At 42.5% G+C, this 20,631-nt stretch overlaps 3 protein-coding genes across 4 annotated transcripts; 1 reads left to right on the forward strand and 2 right to left on the reverse strand.

The window, feature by feature from the left end:
* The first annotated feature begins 1,418 nt into the window (after nt 1–1,418).
* Nucleotides 1,419–7,374, forward strand: LOC127343222 (mitogen-activated protein kinase 8). 2 transcript variants are annotated; one of them, XM_051369342.2, is made up of 10 exons: nt 1,419–1,803; nt 3,165–3,573; nt 4,108–4,235; nt 4,350–4,409; nt 5,036–5,185; nt 5,268–5,423; nt 5,511–5,722; nt 5,844–5,945; nt 6,240–6,316; nt 6,405–7,374. In XM_051369342.2, exons 1-10 carry the CDS (start codon nt 1,768–1,770, stop codon nt 6,824–6,826), a joined length of 1,752 nt encoding a protein of 583 aa, XP_051225302.1. In that variant the 5' UTR covers nt 1,419–1,767; the 3' UTR covers nt 6,827–7,374. The 2 variants fall into 2 exon arrangements, with proteins under 2 accessions (XP_051225302.1, XP_051225303.1); XM_051369343.2 differs by lacking the exon at nt 1,419–1,803 and adding an exon at nt 2,624–2,803.
* Nucleotides 7,375–9,835: 2,461 nt separating this feature from the next.
* Nucleotides 9,836–11,589, reverse strand: LOC127343224 (large ribosomal subunit protein uL5m). Its single transcript, XM_051369345.2, has 4 exons — nt 11,435–11,589; nt 11,249–11,322; nt 11,116–11,170; nt 9,836–10,846 (listed from the first exon to the last, which is right to left on the reverse strand). The coding sequence occupies exons 1-4, from the start codon at nt 11,501–11,503 to the stop codon at nt 10,241–10,243; spliced, it is 804 nt and encodes a 267-aa protein (XP_051225305.1). The 5' UTR covers nt 11,504–11,589; the 3' UTR covers nt 9,836–10,240.
* Nucleotides 11,590–12,473: 884 nt separating this feature from the next.
* Nucleotides 12,474–20,366, reverse strand: LOC127343223 (uncharacterized). Its single transcript, XM_051369344.1, has 7 exons — nt 20,227–20,366; nt 15,451–15,635; nt 14,760–14,860; nt 14,223–14,328; nt 13,541–14,020; nt 13,115–13,452; nt 12,474–12,894 (listed from the first exon to the last, which is right to left on the reverse strand). The coding sequence occupies exons 2-7, from the start codon at nt 15,605–15,607 to the stop codon at nt 12,742–12,744; spliced, it is 1,335 nt and encodes a 444-aa protein (XP_051225304.1). The 5' UTR covers nt 15,608–15,635; nt 20,227–20,366; the 3' UTR covers nt 12,474–12,741.
* Between the last annotated feature and the right edge of the window lie 265 nt (nt 20,367–20,631).

Consider the following 20,631-nt stretch of genomic DNA (forward strand, 5'->3'; position numbering starts at 1 on the left):
CATGATTGAGTAGTGTTAAATTCCGCGTTATCCGTGGTCACACATAAAAGAGCCGATAGATATTGCCACACAGACTTTCCGGAAGAGGTAAAACAATTGTGCCCGTGTGGATGACTGTCACTTGTGTTGAGGTCTAAGAATAACATAAATGCAAACTAAGTTGAAAAAATGTCCGTTTACAAATTGTAGTAATGTGAGGGTGAAGAAACAAAGCTACTCTTCCTGGTCCAAATAAATTGGCGCACCCATGTACTATGTTCAATACAAGTGTGCCCAAATTAAATTGCGCTGAATCTTTTTTGCCATCTGGATAAAGCTTCAATTCAAAGCATTTTGTTAGGCCAAATATGAGCTGATGATGGGTATGTATATGATTACAAGGAGGATCGTACGGGCGAGGCAATGTGAATTTTGGGAAATTAAAGAACGGAAACAAAATTGTACCTACAGACACACGCTCATGATTAAACACCGCATGGCACATTATTTGGCCCTCACGTGGGCGAGCTTCGGGTAGAGAGACAGAGTAGAGAGGCCTTATCCAGTTATCCACACATATTTTCTTGAGACGGAAGAAATCCAGATCCACCAACCCGATAGTTGCGATATCTTATCGTATCATCGCGGCACGGCGCACGCACGAAACTTCCGACGCAAATCACGTACGTCCTTATTTTTTTTCACCTAGTAACCAAAAGAGATTTCGCTGCGTAAAAGCTGCTCGATCGGTTCAAATAAAATTTGCTACTCCCCATGTGGCCGGCCATGTGAGCCGCCTGCAAGGCTGCAAAGGAAATGACAAACTTAAAACGAGGCCAAACTACAAGCAGCCCTTTAATTTTAAATATCTTGATACTGATACTGGCAAATTTGATAGAATGCCCTTACAAAGCAAAACGTGAGGAAGGAAATAGAAACTCAAAACGGAGAGCGGGCTACACAGAGCATTTTAATTTTAAACACTCGGAATTTGTACGTTAAAGTTTTAGAAAAGTGGAAATAAAATTCTAGAGGTAGACAATGATATATATATTACAAACATACAAATCTAATTACGAACTACAAAGGAGTACATATTTTAAACGTGTAGCTGGCCTCCATTTGTCTACTCACACGGAAGAGCGCAAAAATCAGCTTTGCCGGGCTAGCGGGTCGTCGTGGTCGCGCCGGCCAAAGCAAAACCAAAAAAAAAAGGCACCGGAGAAAAGTGGAGCTGGATAGCACGCCACGCCACGCCACGCCGCCCGAACCAACCCAAAACCCTCCCTCACATGGAGCCGAGCCACCCCGCACCACGGCGCGGGCGCGCGGCCGGTAAAATAAAGCTCGCCTTTTTAACGCCCGCTCATGGCGGCGAGAGGCCCCCAGGTCAGGGCAGGGCGGTGACCGAACCCGATCGCACGAGACGGAGCGGAGGGAGCTTCCTTGTTTTCCTTTCTCTTTTATCAACACCACCTTTTGCCCCACCCGGCCACAAGAACGAACCAACGCCACAACTCACACCAGCCAGACCCAGACCCGCCCCCTCGCCCCGCCCCGCGAGTTGCTCAGTCGCAGCGAGCCAGGAGGCCACAAGAGCGGGGCGAGCGTTCCGGTTGGGGTCGCAGCCACCCAGCCAGCGCTCCTTTCATCGATCCTTCCATCCAGAGATCGACCGAGAGATCGGTTCATTCCGGGAAGAGAGATCTCTCTTCCGCGCGTGCGGCGGCGGCAGCGAGCGCCTGGCGGCAAATGCGGGTGGACGACCGGTGAGGACGCGGAGGAGCGATGCAGCCGGAGCAGCAGCAGCAGCAGCGGAGGAAGGTGGGTGGGTGGTCTCTCGGTGGTTTGTTGTTTCTTGGTTGCGGGGTGGTTGGCTTTCAGCGACGGTGTGCCCGTGTGGGTTGTTGGCCGCGCGCGTTTGGAGATCGGTGGTTGGTCCGGCGGGCTCCAACCTCGGGGGAAGGAGGATTTGGGCACCGGGAGTCGCCGGATTCGGGCTTTTTTTCCCAGGCGAATTGTTTGATTTGTGAGCGCGTGCCCGTTCTCGCCGTTGTTTTCCGCGACTTCTCTTATCCTTCCGTGGATGTAATTCCGTATACTCGAGAGCTTCGGAGCCGCTCCTGTGTTCCATTTTTCTTGCGAGAGAGATTCTCTCCCGCTCCTGCTGTTTCTGGATCACAAGTTGTCTGAATTACCACAACGTTCTCTCCGCTGGATGCTTTTCCCGATAATATCTGAAATCTTCTATGCTCGGGCAACGTCTGCTTTTGTTCCTCTAAAGGAAATCATATTCTCCCCTGACTTTTCCATGTTAGTAGTAGAATACTCATTGCCCCTTAAAGGTAATCAGCACCAGAAAGAAAGCACGAAAAAAGGATGATTCAGATGCAACTTAGTAAGAGAGGCGCCACACACGCAGAATGCCGTATTAGATTCGCTGAGTAGATATGTTTATCTCAAACACCCAATTCTGTGGCCTTCTTCAAATACCGTCCCTTTTCCTGCCAAAAAAATAATGGCCAATCATCTTAGTTGCGTTAGTGGATTAGGTTGGCAAGATATTCTATGCCCACTTGGACGGCATATCGATGTGGATGGTTTTGTGCCCAAGAACACATCCTTAAAAGGACTCATTCTGCTGCTGGGCTTATGTAAGCATTACTTGGCTCCACACGCGCCGTTTAGCTCATCCCTGGAGACCAAGGAGGTTTGCACAGCACGGACAGGGAGGTGTAGCTACCGTCTTTGAGCTTGGTCCAGGAGCCCAATTGTGCTTGATCCAGAAGCTAACGGAGTCCAATTAATCACGCTAGAATCCTCTGTGAGTTACTTGAATGCAGATTATGAGCCTGCTGCCCTTTCAGTGAGCCAGCCTGTATACAAAATTTGACTATTTTATTCAGGATTTGGATAGTAATTTATTTGGAAACCACCCTAGATAAACTTCGTCTTTTTTTTTTACCAAAATTGTTTCATTTAAAGCTTTCCGTGATAAGTATTTGGGTTTATCCAAAGAATGATCTGAAATTTGTCTCGCACTTTACTAAGTTATTATACTTGTAGGCAGGCTGGGCTATCTGACATTAAGCTTAATCCTTGAGGCAGATGTTACTCTGTAAATTGGGCCTTGTTTTCTTTTCATTGTGCCTGCGCATATTAACTCGGTTTGCTGCACTTTTCAGGGTTCATCGGAGATGGACTTCTTCAGTGAATACGGTGATGCTAACCGGTACAAAATTCAGGAGGTCATTGGCAAAGGGAGTTACGGTGTCGTTTGTTCAGCTATCGACCAACATACTGGCGACAAGGTGGCAATCAAGAAAATACACAATATCTTTGAGCACTTATCTGATGCTGCCCGGATCCTCCGCGAGATCAAATTACTCCGGCTATTGAGACATCCTGATATAGTTGAGATTAGGCACATAATGTTACCTCCATCGAGGAGGGACTTCAAGGATATTTATGTTGTCTTTGAGCTGATGGATACAGACCTCCACCAGGTCATCAAGGCCAATGATGACTTAACCAAAGAGCACCATCAATTCTTTCTATATCAGATGCTTCGTGCACTGAAATACATTCATACCGGTATGCTGCTTCTCTTCTTTCAAATTGAAATCCGAGTTAGTACACAGTTCTTCATCGTCGTGTTATAGTCTTTCTCAAGTATCTATTCTAGGGATGGTTCTTTTTGTAATACTCTATGCACACTACAGTATTGATGCTTTGTTGCGCTCCATTAGGAGCATACACAATTTCGAGTAGTGCATTCACACGTAAATTTCACTGAAGTTCTTAATGCTAACTCAATAATCAAGGCCACCATATTTAGGGGAAAATGTGCTTTGCCCTCCATTCATTATGCACTTGTGTTTGATAATTTTTCTTCAAATTCTGATATTTGGCATTTGATTGACCTTAAAAATACCCCCCACTTTTGTTTCATACCTTTTGTTGACAAATGCACTTACTTGCGTTTACCTTTGATGCCATCATGATTATTTTCTACTATCCATCATTGAGTCACTACTGCTATCAGCTTAAAAAACCCTCCATTTCCAATTCGAAGTGCATGCTCATTTACTATTGTCTATATTCTGACCGATGTTTATGTGATTGCAGCTAATGTTTATCATCGTGATTTGAAGCCAAAGAATATATTAGCAAATGCTAATTGTAAACTCAAAATATGTGATTTTGGTCTAGCACGAGTGGCCTTTAATGACACTCCTACGACTGTATTCTGGACGGTATGTGATTTTGCTGCACTAGAGTCACATACTTGTTATTTTCCAAATTTGATTTGTATTCAAGAATAGAATTTTGTCACTTAATTTTCATCTTATATTCATGATTTTCTGCAGGATTATGTTGCTACTAGGTGGTATAGGGCTCCTGAGCTTTGTGGGTCTTTCTTTACTAAGGTAATTAGTGTGCACACCTCTGTAGTTGTTTGTTAGGATACTGTGTGTGCTACTTTCCTTAGAAACATGCCTCATGCGATTCCTGAGCAGGCTATGTTGTTTAATATCGTGTATAATTATTATTACGCGCATAGCAATAAAGAAGAAGATAATCGTTTGTCACAACTCACAGCTTGTACAAGGTATAAAAATGTTACAAACGGGGGAATGATCCCTCCCTTGGCTATACGTTGTTAGATAGGATACGAAACTTTTTAGCACGAATAGCACCCCTAAGGAGTGGGTTCAACACCTTGAACTCCTGCCACTGAGCTAGCGCTCAGTTCTCAGCATGTACAGGCGCTACAACCCTGTACAAGGTTTCACTACCGTGTTCCATGTGTGGTCTACAGCTTTGCTGTATGATGGATATCATATTTTTATTTTCAGGCATTTGGCAAGTTTCTTTCTTGTATAAGGCATGTGTGATGTGTCACCAGACTGAATTCAAGGTTCATACTACTACTAGATCCTAGATAGTCAGTTGGTCCATGCTAATAAAATGACAATAAATACCTGATCTCAGCTGCACTCTTTAAAAGTTTTATATGTTAGATTCAGGATGCTAAATCGCTTGTTTTCTGCAGTATTCACCAGCTATTGACATATGGAGCATTGGTTGCATTTTTGCGGAGATTTTAACTGGGAAACCTTTGTTTCCTGGTAAAAATGTAGTTCACCAGTTGGATTTAATGACTGATCTCTTGGGTACGCCGTCGCTGGATACTGTTTCCAGGGTATGCTTTTACGTTCATGATTCATGATCCAAAGTACGTTATCCATAAATGTCAAGCATCATTAATCCCTTTGCAACTGCAGATTCGGAATGAGAAGGCTAGGAGGTACTTGAGTAGTATGAGAAAAAAACAGCCAGTATCTTTTTCTGAGAGGTTCCCTAAAGCAGATCCTGCTGCACTCAAACTTATGCAGCGACTTTTATCATTTGACCCCAAGGATAGACCAACGGCGGAAGAGGTAAATGTTTCCACATAAAATTTGACTAAAACCTAGGTGTTAAAAACTTGGTCATTCTAATATTCTTTGTTCGATTATCATAATCAGGCTTTAGCTGATCCATATTTTAAAGGCCTTGGGAAGGTAGAGAGAGAACCATCCTGCCAGCCAATAACGAAATTGGAGTTTGAGTTTGAACGGAAAAAGGTTACCAAAGAGGACGTAAAGGAGCTTATATTCCGGGAGATATTGGAGTATCATCCTCAACTTCTCAAGGATTACATCAATGGAACTGAAAAACCGAACTTCCTATATCCAAGGTTGTTACCATAAGACTTCTTCTAATTTTTTTACCCCCTGCTACCCTACCTCACCATTTTTGCATGCCAATTTTCATAACTGATCCAATTTTGGTTGTGTTGAGCCTATGTTATTATGCAGTGCTGTTGACAATTTCCGGAGGCAGTTTGCCAACTTGGAGGAAAATGGAGGGAAGGGAGGAGCAGTTGTTTCATCAGACAGGAAGCATGTTTCGCTCCCCAGGTAACAAGAACCTTGACGGTTTTTCTTTCCACTGCAAATATTTTACTAATAGTCTATGCTGCCATGTTCTGCCTTTTCTGTTTTAAAAAGAGATTCCGTTAGTTTTATTAAATGTAGCTATATTCGCGTAGTTAAAAGATTGTTCTTCGGTGATATATGGTACTACGGAATCGCTTTAGATGACAAAAAATGGTATGGTAGTCAGGAATTTCAATACATATTTGATGATTTGGGGTGATAATAATGACATAGAGTGCCCAAATTTGTTGCTGACATTTACTTTGCAATTTGCAGGACTACTACAGTGCATTCTACGCCAATTCCTCCGAAAGACCAAAAGCCTTCCCAAGTTCCCCAAAGGATTCCAGCAGGTAATAGTTTCTTCCAAGTAGATGTCTAGTGTTTTATTCTTCGAGTGGTACCAATATGATATAACCTCTTTACTGCGAAATTTCGCAGGTAGACCAGGAAGAGTGGTTGGCCCGGTAATACCATATGAGAATTCAAGCGCTATGGATCCTTACAGTCAACGAAGGGTGGCGAGGAATCCAGTGCTTCCTGCAGCTGCGACCAATTTATCAGCATACGCCTACCACCGAAAGTCAGACAGTTCAGAGAGGGAGTTACAGCAGGAGCTTGAAAAAGACCGCATGCAGTACCAGCCTTTGCAGCGTTTCATGGATGCGAAGATGGTCTCTCCCGACTTGAGGTCTACCTCCTATTACATTCCAAAGGGTGCTCCGAAAGGTGATGTAGCAGAAAGGGCTGCGTTGCAGCCTAACATGATGCAGGGAATTGCCCCATTTAACGGCATCGCCGCAGTCGGAGGTAGCTACAATAAGGTCGGTGCTGCCCAGTATGGAGTCTCGAGGATGTACTAGTGCAGTGGCTATTTCCAAAATGCTTGCTTACCTGAAGTAATAATTTGGAAGAATCGAGATGCTTCCATAGTTGCCCCATGGGCCAAAGATTCAGACAGTGGATCGATGATCTCTGATCGAGGAGGAAGTTGATGTCTGCTAAAGAAAAGAAAAAACGAAGATTCTGCATGGACAACATCCTGCCTGTTGATCTGGCTGCCGAAGAATGGAATGACATGGGTTATTTGCTGCCAAGGGGGAGGCTGTGGTGAGAAGATGATGGGTGTCTGTGTTACTCTGAAAGAAAGGAAACATGGGAATAATGAAAATGGTGAACTTCTGTACATAAATAACTTGATTTTTCCTTAGTACCACTGTCAGAGACTGCCGTCAGTTTTGTTTTAGATTTGTGCATCGTGATCTTTTTCCTTGGTTTGAAGCAGTTATGCTTCTATAGGAATTCAGTGCTGTAATACTTAGTATCTTTAGATCTGTAACAGAATAATACAACCAAACTTTAGTAAGATCGAATGGTAGTGAACTGTTAGTTTTGTGGGCTGTTGGCTGAACCCCGTGTCTCTGACAGTAACTGCTACTCCCATTTATTTTCCAACATACAGATCATGTACTACTTTGACCATGATTTTCACTCATAACATGGCTAAAGAATTAGTAGTAATAGGATATATGGCATGAAGGTACTTTACAAGACAAACACAACCATGCTATTTTCACATGCCCGATCTATATCTTTAGTGTATCAGTGGTCAAAGTGTTAAGACGTTGGATAAGACTTGAAAGGAGGAAGTATATGAGATAAGGGCATGGTTTTTTCGTATTAACAGCTACGTGCTCATAGAACTATGAATCCCTTTAGTGCAAGTGGTTTCTGAGTTGAGATTTTCTCGCTAAGAATTTTTTTCGTGTATTTGTCTGCTGTTCTGGTTGCAAGCGTTTGCCGTGAAATTAGGGCACAGGCTTTGTGGTTTATGGTTGATCTATGGCATAGTGACTGACAGCAAAATTTCAGAGCAGATGCTTGAGGTTCATGTACTATATGCTTGTTGTGTGTGCTTTATTTGGCAAGACGCGAGAGCTTAGAGTGTATCCTTGTTGTATATGACTGATCTGTGGCACATTTTCCGCAGATTACCAGAGTATGTATGCTCAATGGTCTGCTTTTGGTGTATGTGCTTTCTTTGGCACGAAATTTGTCGCAAGTCCCTTTGTTCTTACGATTTTTTCTTCCTGGTTAGAGTTTTTATTCATATTTGATAGCAAATTCATAAGTGTGTACAGATGAAACAGGACAAGACCCCTGAAAGCAAATTGTATGCATTTACCTCTCAGAGTTTTCTTTTGTCAGGTTTGTTCCAAACAGATGCTAGCAGGAAATCGACCTACTCCTTTCTTGAGTCCCATGCGGTATAAGAACTAGAGTGTGGATTTTCCCCAGCACACTGAATTATAGTGCACCAAAAAAGTAACACAAACATCTAAGGCTTTGTATTTAGCATGGAGACACTATAAAGATATATGAACTGGACTTGGTTGGGACTGCCGAAAAACTGTGACAGCTGATGCTGGTTGTTGGAAATAAACAATGGATGTGTAATTTCCATTATGTCTTATTTTTTTGTCTGTTGCACATTTTGCACTATGACTAATTGTTGAGTGTTGCTTATATAGGACAACAAGTTCATCAAAACCTCCGGCAAAGGGTTCCAGAGTACTTGGATGATCTTGAGGTTATGTTACCGAAAGAGCATATCAACGGGAACAGTTCAATCATGCCCGAGGCTGCTAAGAAGGTTGCTGAGGAGGTACAAGCTAGCCCAGTTATCAGAAACTCGAAGTGCGGGATTGCTTGTATTGCCTCTAGCCCAAATAAGAAGGACTCCGTGCAAAGAGAATTCAATGACATAGTTGACCATTCTATTTCTACCAGCGATCCGGAGCTATCTACTACTGATAGCAACTCGGTGACGTCCACTAATATTGTCACATTGACTAGTGAAATTGCCATCATGGACAAATTTGTGGAATGTGGGGCTCAAGGAAATGAGGAATACTACATGACAACTAAATTGTTTGGAAATTTTGAAAATCGTTGCATGTTTTATACTATGAAGACAAGTGAGGGCAGGCTCATTTGGTTGAAGAGGCATTATGCGGACAGGAGAAGGAATTAGAATTTATATGTATCATGTGGTGTAACATTAATAGTGGGATCGATTATGTTCCTTTAGCTTTGTGTCGTGCACTACCTTTTGAACTTGGGTGTTAACTTATCTGTTGCTTTGAAACTCGATGTGTTATTTCTATATTTTTTCATGCACTCTATTTCTATGGTTGTTCGTTTTGTGTTCATCTTGTTCTATATATATGAAGACTGCATTTCTACATTTCATTTTTTAGATGGGCACGAGTAGCAGTGAAGATGAACATAAACTATGTACTCTTATGGGGGAAATGCAACAAATATGTTAGCATGCTCATTCTTTGACGCCATTATGAATTGATTGTTGCTTGCCTTTTTGAATTGTTTCCGTATGGTTAATGGCTAGTGTGCCATCAACAAGTCAGCAGTCTAAAAAAATACTCCAAGTTTGTAATTAGAAGTAGTTGTTAGGGAGGGTTTGAAACAGAGAGAATGTGAATACTATATACTTCAAGTTTGTAATTAGAAAGATGACTAATCATAGGAGATGGAAGAATCAACCAAACAAACTACAGTGCCCTCGCGCAGGCAACCATACAATGTCCTCATTTTTCCCATGATGCAACAGGAACGCATAATCTGTGTCACCTTCTAAGAACTAAAGTCAATATTTAAGAATGTGCTTCTCTCGTTTGTTCAGTACATCAGGCAACTAAAAAAAATTACTCATTGGGCCCACCTTGCTACATATCATTCCCAGATAAGAAGACTCAAGTTGAAATCTATAAATTCACAAGAGAAAACCACCACCAACAACAACAACAATAACATCAAAGGCTTTTCCCAAGCAAGTTGGAGTAGGCTAAAAATGAAATATTATGCTTGAGAATTGCTCTCCTGCATTCACTTGAGTAACATACACCATATGTCCATCCACAAGAAAAACAACAAGAGGAACACAGTGTCTCAGTAAATATGTTATCAGTTCGAATGATAAACTTCAAGAGCAAGACAAATATTGGCTAGCGTCAGGTAACAAAAGAAAATCTACACCAATTGCTATCCAGAATCATAGCCTACTTGAGAAGCCAAACTTCACAAGTAACTGGCTAATAATGCAGCAAGAAAAGCCAAGGAAGTACCCAGCTTTTTCGTTCTTGGCACCTTGGAATGCTAGCCCTGGGAAAAGAACAGATTACAAAATGCTAAAAGCTTTCATCTGAGTTCATATTTAGCCGTGACGCTTGTGATCTCATTGTTTCATCCCCAGCATCTTAGTTAATTTCACCTTCATCTTTGAGCAAAAAGCCACTCCACAGTAGGGAAGTCTCCTCTTTTGAACAGGCGGAAGTGACAATAGTCACATTGAAGCCTCCAATATTCTCAAAGATCTCGAAATGATCTTCTATCTCTGGGGAGAACTCGCAAAACTCAGTTGCCATGAAGAACTTGATGCAGTTTCCCTGTTCTATCGATACCTTAGAATCCAACATAGACATTACTGTCAAGACCCTGACCAGAAAATTGTACATTCCATGCCCTCGAATGATGCTCTGTCTTAGAGATGTAGCGTCTTTCTGGGACGCCAAAAATGAGTTGGCTGACGACCTTCCTGATTTCAAATGGTCAGGCAGTTGTGCCTGTATGGATTTCTGACCACACAGAATCTCCATGGCCAATTTTCCAAATTGGATTTTGGCATCAGAGGTAGATTTTGGTACCAGTCTGATCTCGAACAGCCCAGGTACTTCCATGACATTGGTGTGATTAAGTTTGAGCAGCAGATCCTCACGCAATACGTCTTCGTAATGAAAATGGAGTGGAAACATCATGGCTTTTCCGCTCTTCGCGCCCTTGGCCTTCTTACCCACCCGCCGTGTCTGCGCAAATAAACTGTCTGTTAGCAATTTCTACCGGCAGCACCACAAATAACTACTACCAAGCGAAGGTTTTTCGTCATCAGCATCGAAACATCAGAGCAATTGAACATCACACAACTGACTGCTTACGGGTACAGCAACGGCCTTACAAACTAATGACTTGATGATATTGCTGGTCATTTGCAGATTACAAATGGGTACACTCCACACACTTAGCAGAACATGATAGATTCAGAGCCATTAGGGCGGAAATAGGCAAAATATCACACCTGCCCTTCCATGACGGAGACGCCTGGATCAACATCAGCTGCTCCAGGGCTTGAGCTGCACACATAGAACAGATACAATTCAACACTCTTCACAAGCAAGAGGTGGCACATGGCGTTGGCGTCACGAACTTACCTGAAGGCGCGAGCGACCGGTCCAAGCCTGGAGAGCAGGGGAGAGATGGTGGTGTGTTGGTGCACCCTGGAAGCCTGAACAAAACACGATGCATCAGATCAGTTCAAAGATCTTGTAGATCGGTGCCATGTTTCTCTCATGGTGAGCTTGGAGAAACTCGCGGGAGGGGGAAAAGAGGGGCCTAACCTGAGAGATAGCGGCGGCAGCGAGGGCACGGCTGGACCTGGACGCGGCGATGAGATATCCGATGGCCATGGCTTCTCTGCTTAAGCTTTCCCAGCGACGGCGACGGCGGCGGCGGCGGCGGACTGTGAAACAGAGATGAGGAAGTGTGGAGTGCGATACGTAACTCTCTACGCATAACCATTCTCCTTCTTGGGCCTGGCCCAGTTACTGCATTGACATGGCCACATGTTACTTACGGAGTAATTTGCTATCCAGATTATTCTCAATCAAAGAAAAAACATCCAAATACGATGCATTGCATGTTTCATCTTAGTAGAGACAGTGTAGAGGTACGTGAAGGCGTGTATAAGGGACGTCTTAACGAGTCTCGGGAAAGAATAAATCTGACACCATGAAAATGTGTATAGCAGACGTCTTGACTATTGTAGTCATCCGGTAGGATTTGTATAGTACTCGGGTATCAGTCGAATTGGTTGAGAACTTGATATATACTCCGATCACCTACGCACTATCGGACCAAGACGTAAATATGAATACGCCGAACATTTAGTTTAGCTTATTCGTATATCGGTATATGCACTGGATTTCTTACTATCCTTAAATTTCTGATGAACCATTCGCACTTATATAATAACAATGTAAAAACATGTATCGGACCTCTTGCCTCTTCGTCTTCAAATTTCTAATACTCCCTCCCGCTCTAAATACTTTTCGGAGGGAGTAGATCATTCCCAATCAGCAATGTAAAAAAAAACTTCCCGTATGGCAGTATGGGCACAACTCATCATTTCAAGATAAACTAGCGCAATCCACAGTTCAACATCATATTCACGCCAGACTACACCTCCAAGGCTCCAAACTGGACACATAAATCCTTGGCCGATATACGAGTTCGAGCTTGGACCAAGTACACAAATGCTATTAACTTAACAGACACGGTACCCCGTGGACTGCCAAAAGAAAGAGACGACCTGCCAATCAAAAGTCAGAACGGCAAGAGCATCAAAATAGGAAGCACGCCACACATAACAACGGTGCAAAGAAGAAATTTTCAGAGGTTCATTTTCATTTCTAACAGCATTCTATGTACAAAATTCTATGGAATGTGCTGAGGATATGTACAATTTCAAGAGGGGTAGCTATGCAACCAAAATTCTTGATCCTATGGAAGCGATGTAAATAAGAGAAGAAAACTGCAAAGTCTCAACTAGTCCAGTCAACATGTCATGTGAGTTCTTGTTCCTCTATGTGATTAAACCACCAATCTGCTCCTATCACTTGCCGGAAAACCTCAGCAATTATCCTTTTTAGTTGCCATACTTCTTGGCAATTATGGGTCGAACATCATCCGCAACAGCAAGAGTCTCTAGGAATGGAATCAGCTGGGGTAACCCCTCGTCCAAGGGGTTCTTATACCAGCTCTCTATGGGTATACCATTATTCACTTGCAATTGGAAAACCTGTACAAAGCACGGAACAAGTATTCAGACATCATCAACTATTCTGACATTATAAGAAATGCTTAGGCAGAGCACTGAACAGAGAATGCAGCAGCGATCAGTAGATGTTGCCAAACAGAGATGTTGGTTAGTAACACTTTGTGAGACACTTAACTACTAATGCAACTGTGGCAGTACTAAGAGCGAGAAGTGTGCCAAATAATTCATCGTAGCAATTTACCTGCGGAGTGTTGTCAATTATTGCAACCTTTGCAAGGTCAACTCCAATGACAGTCAGATCTTTTGTGTAACCACTTTCCGTAAAAACACACGACTCACGGAAAAAGCGCCTAGAGAATAATTTCTTCTCTGGGTCAAGCCTGTCAAGCAGCTGATCTGCATAGACACTTTGGCTGGCTGTGAATATAACAACGTCAAACATCTCAGCCATCTTCTGGAGGAACATATGCAGATGTGGTCTCTTCCTCACATATACCACATGTTCTTTCATATCAAAGAACACAGGAAAGGAAAAATCAGCATCATCACAGTGCTCCATGGTTGAATGAACAAGGGTTTCTGCACAGGAAGAAGTACCAATACATTAGTCTCGACAGCAAGCAACAAGTTAACACATATAGTAATTACTAGCATGCTAGCAACATACCATCCAAATCAAGCACAAGAGTGACCTTCCTGGTCGCTTGCTCTTTAGGTACACAAGCAGCATCTGAACCCAACTCGGCATAGTCAATAAGATTAGGTACATTCTCCTCATCCACATATGGATTAAGCCACTCTAACACCTCGGAGTTACTAAAGTACTCCCCGCCAGTGTTACTGTAGCACATATCTCCTGGTGATGAGCATGCTTCATTGCAAATACCGCCTTCCACAGTGATCTCATTAAGTGGGAACATTCCGCAAATGCCGCTCATGTCTATCAATGAATCAATCGATACAAATTCATCACATAATGTACTGTAGCTAGCCAGGAGACCAGTTGGAGCATCAAATAAGAAAGGGAAAGCATCGTCGGGATTATAAATGTCCAACAGACTGCAGTCCTGGTTTGAGCCCAGGACTCCTTCATGATCATTAACAGCACAATTATCTTGTGCTGCATAAATTACACCATCTGCAACATCTGCAAATGCAAAATTGTAAATTAATGCACAGGTTGAACCTTGCTCTTGAGCATAATAAATGTATTCCCCAAAAGATCACATTTGATGGATGTGTTTCTGTAAGTACAGATAAATATAGATTGGTCATGAACAAAAAAATATAACCTAGAGGATAAGCATGATTACAAACAAACTGCTGGAGGGGTTTGGGTCATTCCTTACCTTTATCAACATTGGTGGCTACATTTAACTGAGATTTGCTGCCATCATTATCAGACGAGGAATCAATTTCCAAATTTGGTGAAACCACTCTTTCAGATATTAAATCCTGTAAAACAAATAGGACAACCTCAAGTTGCAGGGGTTCTTCCAAATAATAGAAAACAGTAATGCTGAGTGTACAAAGAACCTAAGCATGAGATAAGCCAAATTGGAAACAATAGTGAATCTTACTGAAAGCCATCATGTAAACATACTTACAAACAAAACAAAGAGAAGTTCAAATATCAAATTAAGGCTGTCAAGCAATCATCATTACAACAAAAGCATCAATAATGCAAGTCGAGATGAAAAGACCATCCACCTAACTAATGCCCAACAGTGACCCAAGTGACAATATTACAAACTAGGGAAGCAATGGAATCCTTTGGTAATAGAAATACAAGAGCCCAAAATGAGAAGTATTGAAGCTAAATTACTAAACACAAGGATGAGTGCACAATGTTACACACTGCAAATATGAGACCAGATGATGCTGACCTTGAGCAAAGCAATAGATGTTCCTCCAAGTACAGCATCCAAGGCAGAAACTTCCATGATCCTAATATCCTGGACAGCTAGCTCACTTGTTGGCTCATGCTCTGAAAAAAGGAGACTGTCAATCCATATGAAATATACACAGGTTCACTAACCTTAAATCACCAACCATCTATGGCCACAAATAATGTGTGTAAAACCAACTCATCAATGTTAAGACACATACAATACTTATTGGAGGTTTTTTATGAAATCCTCTAGCTTTGTATGACAACAAAAAATATTCACTCCATTTCTGACACCATAATTTTTTTCCTGAAACACTTATCACGTTGGACTTGCTAATATCAAGGTAAATTTCCCAAATATCCCTATTAAACCCTCCTCCAGGTTACACTTCATGTTCATGTATGTGATACTGTTAGATTGGTTTTGGTCAAATTTTATTGTAGCCATACCTTGGTATGCTTCACTTGGTCATAAGTGCCAAGTATTTAGAAACAAGAGTACATCCTGAATATACAGCTAAGGATAATAGAGCTATGAATAAATAGTAGAGCTAATTTGAATGAATTTTTATTTCAAACTTGTGGCAAAATGTATGTTCAATATATTTTATTCATTAGAAAACAAGACACCTATTACATGCACATGTAGTCACCTCTCTTTTTAGAGCACCTATGCAGAAACTTACCATCCTGAGGATCTTCATAAGACGAGTTCAACACAGCTGCCTGCTCTAACTCATCAACTTGAAAATGCGAGATTTTCATAGATTTCTTGGACTTGGTGTCGAACTCATTCCCAAAAGCATCCTCGTCAAACTTTCTCTTCATTCTCAGTGCTGGCATCTTGATCAGCTTTGCAGTTCACAACTGTCTGCACATCCATTACATAAGTAAGAAAATGTGACTTCCAAAAAGGGAGAGAACAGGCCCAACATATACTTATGATTTAAAGAATGTATGACATGCTAAGATGTACTACCTCCGTTCCGAAATGTAGTATGTCTTAATTTAGCTTTCCAAAACATAATTACATTTCCGAACGGATGTAATAATATTGTTCTGTATACAAAGTAAATTGGTCTGTTTACTTGAAATAAAAAAGGAGGAAACATTTTAATCTATCACTATTCAGCATGGATCACCGAGTGTACTGATACTAAACAAAACCCTTAACCCACAGTGACTTTGCAAAATAAGAAAAAGGATCAGGACCATGCTTCTGTGATAACTGACACCCACACCTAATACCAAACAGACCATTTTAGGCTGCAAAGCAAGTTGGTCTGTTTACTTGAGAGTACCAATCTGGATATTCCCAAACTAATGCAGGGGCAGCACCAGTATTCATCATGGTGGCATCACAGATATAGACATGCAGCGCGAAGTACAAGTGGACATAGAGTGCTGTGGAAGTATGCAGTGTTTAGTGGTATTGGCAATGTAAGTTAGCTGGTTCATGGTCGTGTAAAAGCAACCATGACATGGTGTCTATTTTTAAGCTAATATTGTGAATCACTCCCATCCTCTCCCATCCTCCTTGCTTAACCTCCTAGTCTATACAAACAGAGGAGTGCTGATAATCTGTTTGCAACAAACAGGTACAACATACAAACGTCCTACGTGTCCAATCTTTCTGAAGAAGAGTTTACAGTTCAACCATATGACATTACTTGATAATCAATGTACATCTAATGCACATTGCAGTTCTTCCCATGCCTTAATACCCCCAACGTTGCGCAACACTGCTTGAGCCAATTCTGAACTGGGTTGAACTCATGAAGGAATATATAATATAACCTACACCTTGAAAGACAGTCCCGTTGGCAAAAGTCGTACTGTCTTGGACAGTTTGCGCTCTTAATCACATGTTTCCGTAAATGTTCCTTAGCTTATGCAAAACCAGTATCCTTTTACCAGCAAAGCAGGCGAACCATTAAAATGGTTAAATACGCATATTTTGTTTCTCACTTGTTCCCGTAAGTACTCCTTAGGTTACGCAAAAGCATTATCCTTTTACCAGCAAAGATGGGGAACCGTTGAAGTGTTAAATTCGTATACTTGATTTCTCACATGTTTCCGCAAGTGCTCCTTAGCTTAAGCAAAAGCAGTATCATTTTACCGGCAAAAATGGGGACCCGTTAAAATGTTAAATTCACATATTTTGTTTCTCACATGTTTCCACAAGTGCTCTTTAGCTTACGCAAAAGCAGTATCCTTTTACCGGTAAAGATGGGGAAGCGCTAAGTTAAATTCGCATATTTTGTTTCCCACATGTTTCAGCAAGTGCTCCTTAGCTTACACAAAAGCAATATATCCTTTTACGAGCAAATCAGGGGAACCACTAAAATGGTTAAATTTGCATATTTTGTTTCTCACATGTTTCCGCAAGTGCTCCTTTGCTTACGCAAAAGCAGTATCTTTTTACCAGCAAAGCAGGGGGACCGTTAAAATGGTTGCATTTTTTTTCAATTGTAGAAGCAAACACACAAACCTAGATGTATAACATACTTCATCAATTACTAGTATTGTGAAGCTGCAAGCTAGAGTAAGAGATTTCAGTGTACTACAGCAAAGAAAAACGAACTTAGAAGCTAGATCGGCAGCAAAAGCCTAAGTAGAAATAACGAACGGCATCAAATACATATAAGTTCCATGCAAAAAAAAGCAACCACAAGGTAAGATCGAGTAAAACGAAAACAACAAGAATCCAAACCCTAAAGGGGGAAGAGTAAGCAAATTTACATGGAAGAAACTATTTCGACTATGTTATTCCTTTTGAAGGGATGTTCCCAAATATCGAGCACCAAAAGAGCAGGAAAAAACTGAAATTACAACAAACAATTCCCTAAAAGTACTTGGATCACGGCAGAGCACTAGGACCACATAAGCTCTCAAGTCAACATAGAGATTTAGCTAGAAAAAATATTACACGCTATGTGCGGTTCTGACAGAAAACTAACGAAGTAGGCAAAGCAAAGCAGCAAAGTTCAACTCAGATGAAGAAAAATAGAAATCTCCAACTAGAATGAGGTTGGGAGGACAAAACAAGCACGCGGACTAGAGGGTCCAGAAGAATCAAAACCTCGTACGCTACCAATCTGATTCGCCGCCCCAGAACTCAAATTCCCCGTGTGTGTGTTTTCAAAAATATCCCCCCAAAACCCAAATCCTGCAGGCCAGGACAAGGGATTTCCCGAGCCATCCACACCACAATCTCGAGAAGAACCCTGATTGGGCCAATTCTGAACCGGGTCGAACTCATGAAAGTACTGCCGTTGGCTAAAGTCGTACTGTCTTGGACAGTTTGCACTCCTAATGACAGGTTTCTACAGATGCTCCTTAGCTTACGCAAAAACAGTATCCTTTTACCAGCAAAGCAGGGGAACCGCAAAATGGTTAAATAGGCATATTTTGTTTCTCACATGTTTCCGCAAGTGCTCCTTTGCTTACGCAAAAGCAGTGTCCTTTTACCAGCAAAGATGGGGAACCATAATTTTTGCATGTGTTGTTTCTCACATGTTTCCATAAGTGCTCCTTAGCTTACGCAAAAGCAGTGTCCTTTTACTAGCAAAGATGGGGAACCATTAAAATGTTAAATTTGCATATTTTGTTTCTCATATGTTTCCACAAGTGCTCCTTAGCTTACGCAGCAAAGATGGGGAACCGTTAAAATGTTAAATTTGCAATTTATTTCTCACATGTTTCCGCAAGTGTTCCTTAGCTTAAGTAAAGCAGTATTCTTTTTAGCGGCAAAGCAGGGGAACCGTTAAAACGGTTACATTTGCATATTTGTTTCTCACATGTTTCCGCAGGTGGTCCTTAAATTACGCAAAAGACTTTCTACCAGCAAAGAAGGGGAACAGTTAAAATGGTCGAATTTGCATACTTTGTTTGTCACATGTTTCTGCAAGTGGTCCTTAGCTTACGGAAAAGCCGTCTTACCAGCAAAGCAGGGGAGCCATTAAAACAGTTACATTTGCATATCTTGTTTCTCACATGTTTCCGCAAGTGGTCCTTAGCTTACGGAAAAGCCGTCTTACCAGCAAAGCAGGGGAGCCATTAAAACAGTTACATTTGCATATCTTGTTTCTCACATGTTTCCGCAAGTGGTCCTTAGCTTACGCAAAAGCCGTTTTAGCAGCAAAGCAGGTGGAATTTGCATTTATTTTGTTTCTCACATGTTTCCGCAAGTGCTCCTTTGCTTACGTAAAAGCAGTGTCCTTTTCGCGGCAAAGCAGGGGAACCGTTAAATAATTAAATCTGCATATTTTGTTTTCTTTCCAATTGTAGAAGCAAACAAACAAACTTAGATGCAAAACATGTTTCATCAGCTACCTATGATTTCCATGCAAGAAAGCAAGCGCAAGGTAAGTTGGTGTACAGCCAAAACAACTGAACCTAAACCCTAATAAAGGGTAAGAGTACGCGGAGAAACAATTTGGACCAAGTAATTCCTATGGTTTCCATGCAAGAAAGCAAGCACAAGGTAAGACCGCGTAAAGCCAAAACAAGTAGAAGCCAAACCCTGAAGGGGAAGAGCAATTGAATTTACGCGGGAGAAAGTATTTCGACCAAGCTATTCCTTTTGAAAGGATGCGCACGAATATCGGCTAGTACCAAAAGAAGAGCTTTTGAAGAGGTGAAACTTAAATTCCGACAGACAAACCCTGAAAAGTAGTCAGATCTCCGTCGTGCACTAGAACTATTTGGACCAAGTAATTCTTATGATTTCCATGCAAGAAAGCAAGCACAAGGTAAGACCGCGTGCCGCCAAAACAACAACTAGAACCCAAACCCTAAAGGGGAAGGATAAGTGAATTTACACTGGAGAAAGTATTTCGACGAAGCTATTCCTTTTGAAAGGATGCGCCTGAAAATCGGCTAGTACTACCAAAAGAAGAGCTTTTGAACAGGTGAAACGGAAATTCCGACATAGAAACCCTAGAAAGTAGCCAGATCTCCGCCGTGCACTAGAACCACATAAGCTCCTGCCAAGTCAACATAGAGATTTAGCTAGAAACTACACGCTACCTGCGTTTCCGACAGAGAACTAGCATAGTAGACGAAGCGAAGCAGGCAAGTTGGAGCCCGACCAAGAAAAATAGAGTTTCCCCGGCTAGAACGAGGATGGGTTGGGGACAGAGAGAACAAGCATCGCGACCTCTCCTAACCTAGCGGGTGCGGAAGAATATGAAGCCTCCCCCAATCTTGATCCGCTGCGCAAGAAGTTGAAATTCTCCGTCCGTATGTGTGTGTGTTTTTTTTTCTTTCCCGAAAAACCCAAACCCCGGGGCGAAGACTAGGGAATTCCGGCGCCATCCGCAGCAGGATTTGGAGGAGAACCCCTAGCAGGCTATACGCGAAGGAATTCTACCGAATCGGGCAGAGCTGCCGCCATCTGTAGCCAAGGAGCCAGAACAAATCCAGGCAGGGAATTCTGCAGAGGGGGGTTGGAAGCTTACCGAGACGGTGCTGGCGCGGCTCTCCCTCTCTCCGTCGACCTCTCCCGGAGGCGGGACGGAGGGAGGAGAGAGGAGGGGGACGGGGAGAAGCAGAGGGAGACGAGCACCGGAATCACAAGAGAGGGGAGGGGGGAGGAAGGGGGAGAATTATGGGGGCTCGGTCTCGAATTTGGTAGCGGCCCTCCTCCCCACTCGTCTTGGGCGGGATCACTGACGGGTGGCCCGGACGTGCGCCCCGGGCCCAGATGTCATGGGGTCAGCTGCTGCTGTGGGTGGGTTTACGAATTGGTCGTGCCACACTTTGCTACCGCGGGAGATTTTCGGGTCCGAGCCGCTGTACGTGGGACCGGGGCGAGGGCGGGTCCGGGTGTCAGTGACTGGGTACGGTTTGTGTGGGCGGGATTG

The sequence above is a fragment of the Lolium perenne genome, chromosome 3, assembly GCF_019359855.2.
Source record: "Lolium perenne isolate Kyuss_39 chromosome 3, Kyuss_2.0, whole genome shotgun sequence".
NCBI classification, from domain to species: Eukaryota; Viridiplantae; Streptophyta; class Magnoliopsida; order Poales; family Poaceae; genus Lolium; species Lolium perenne.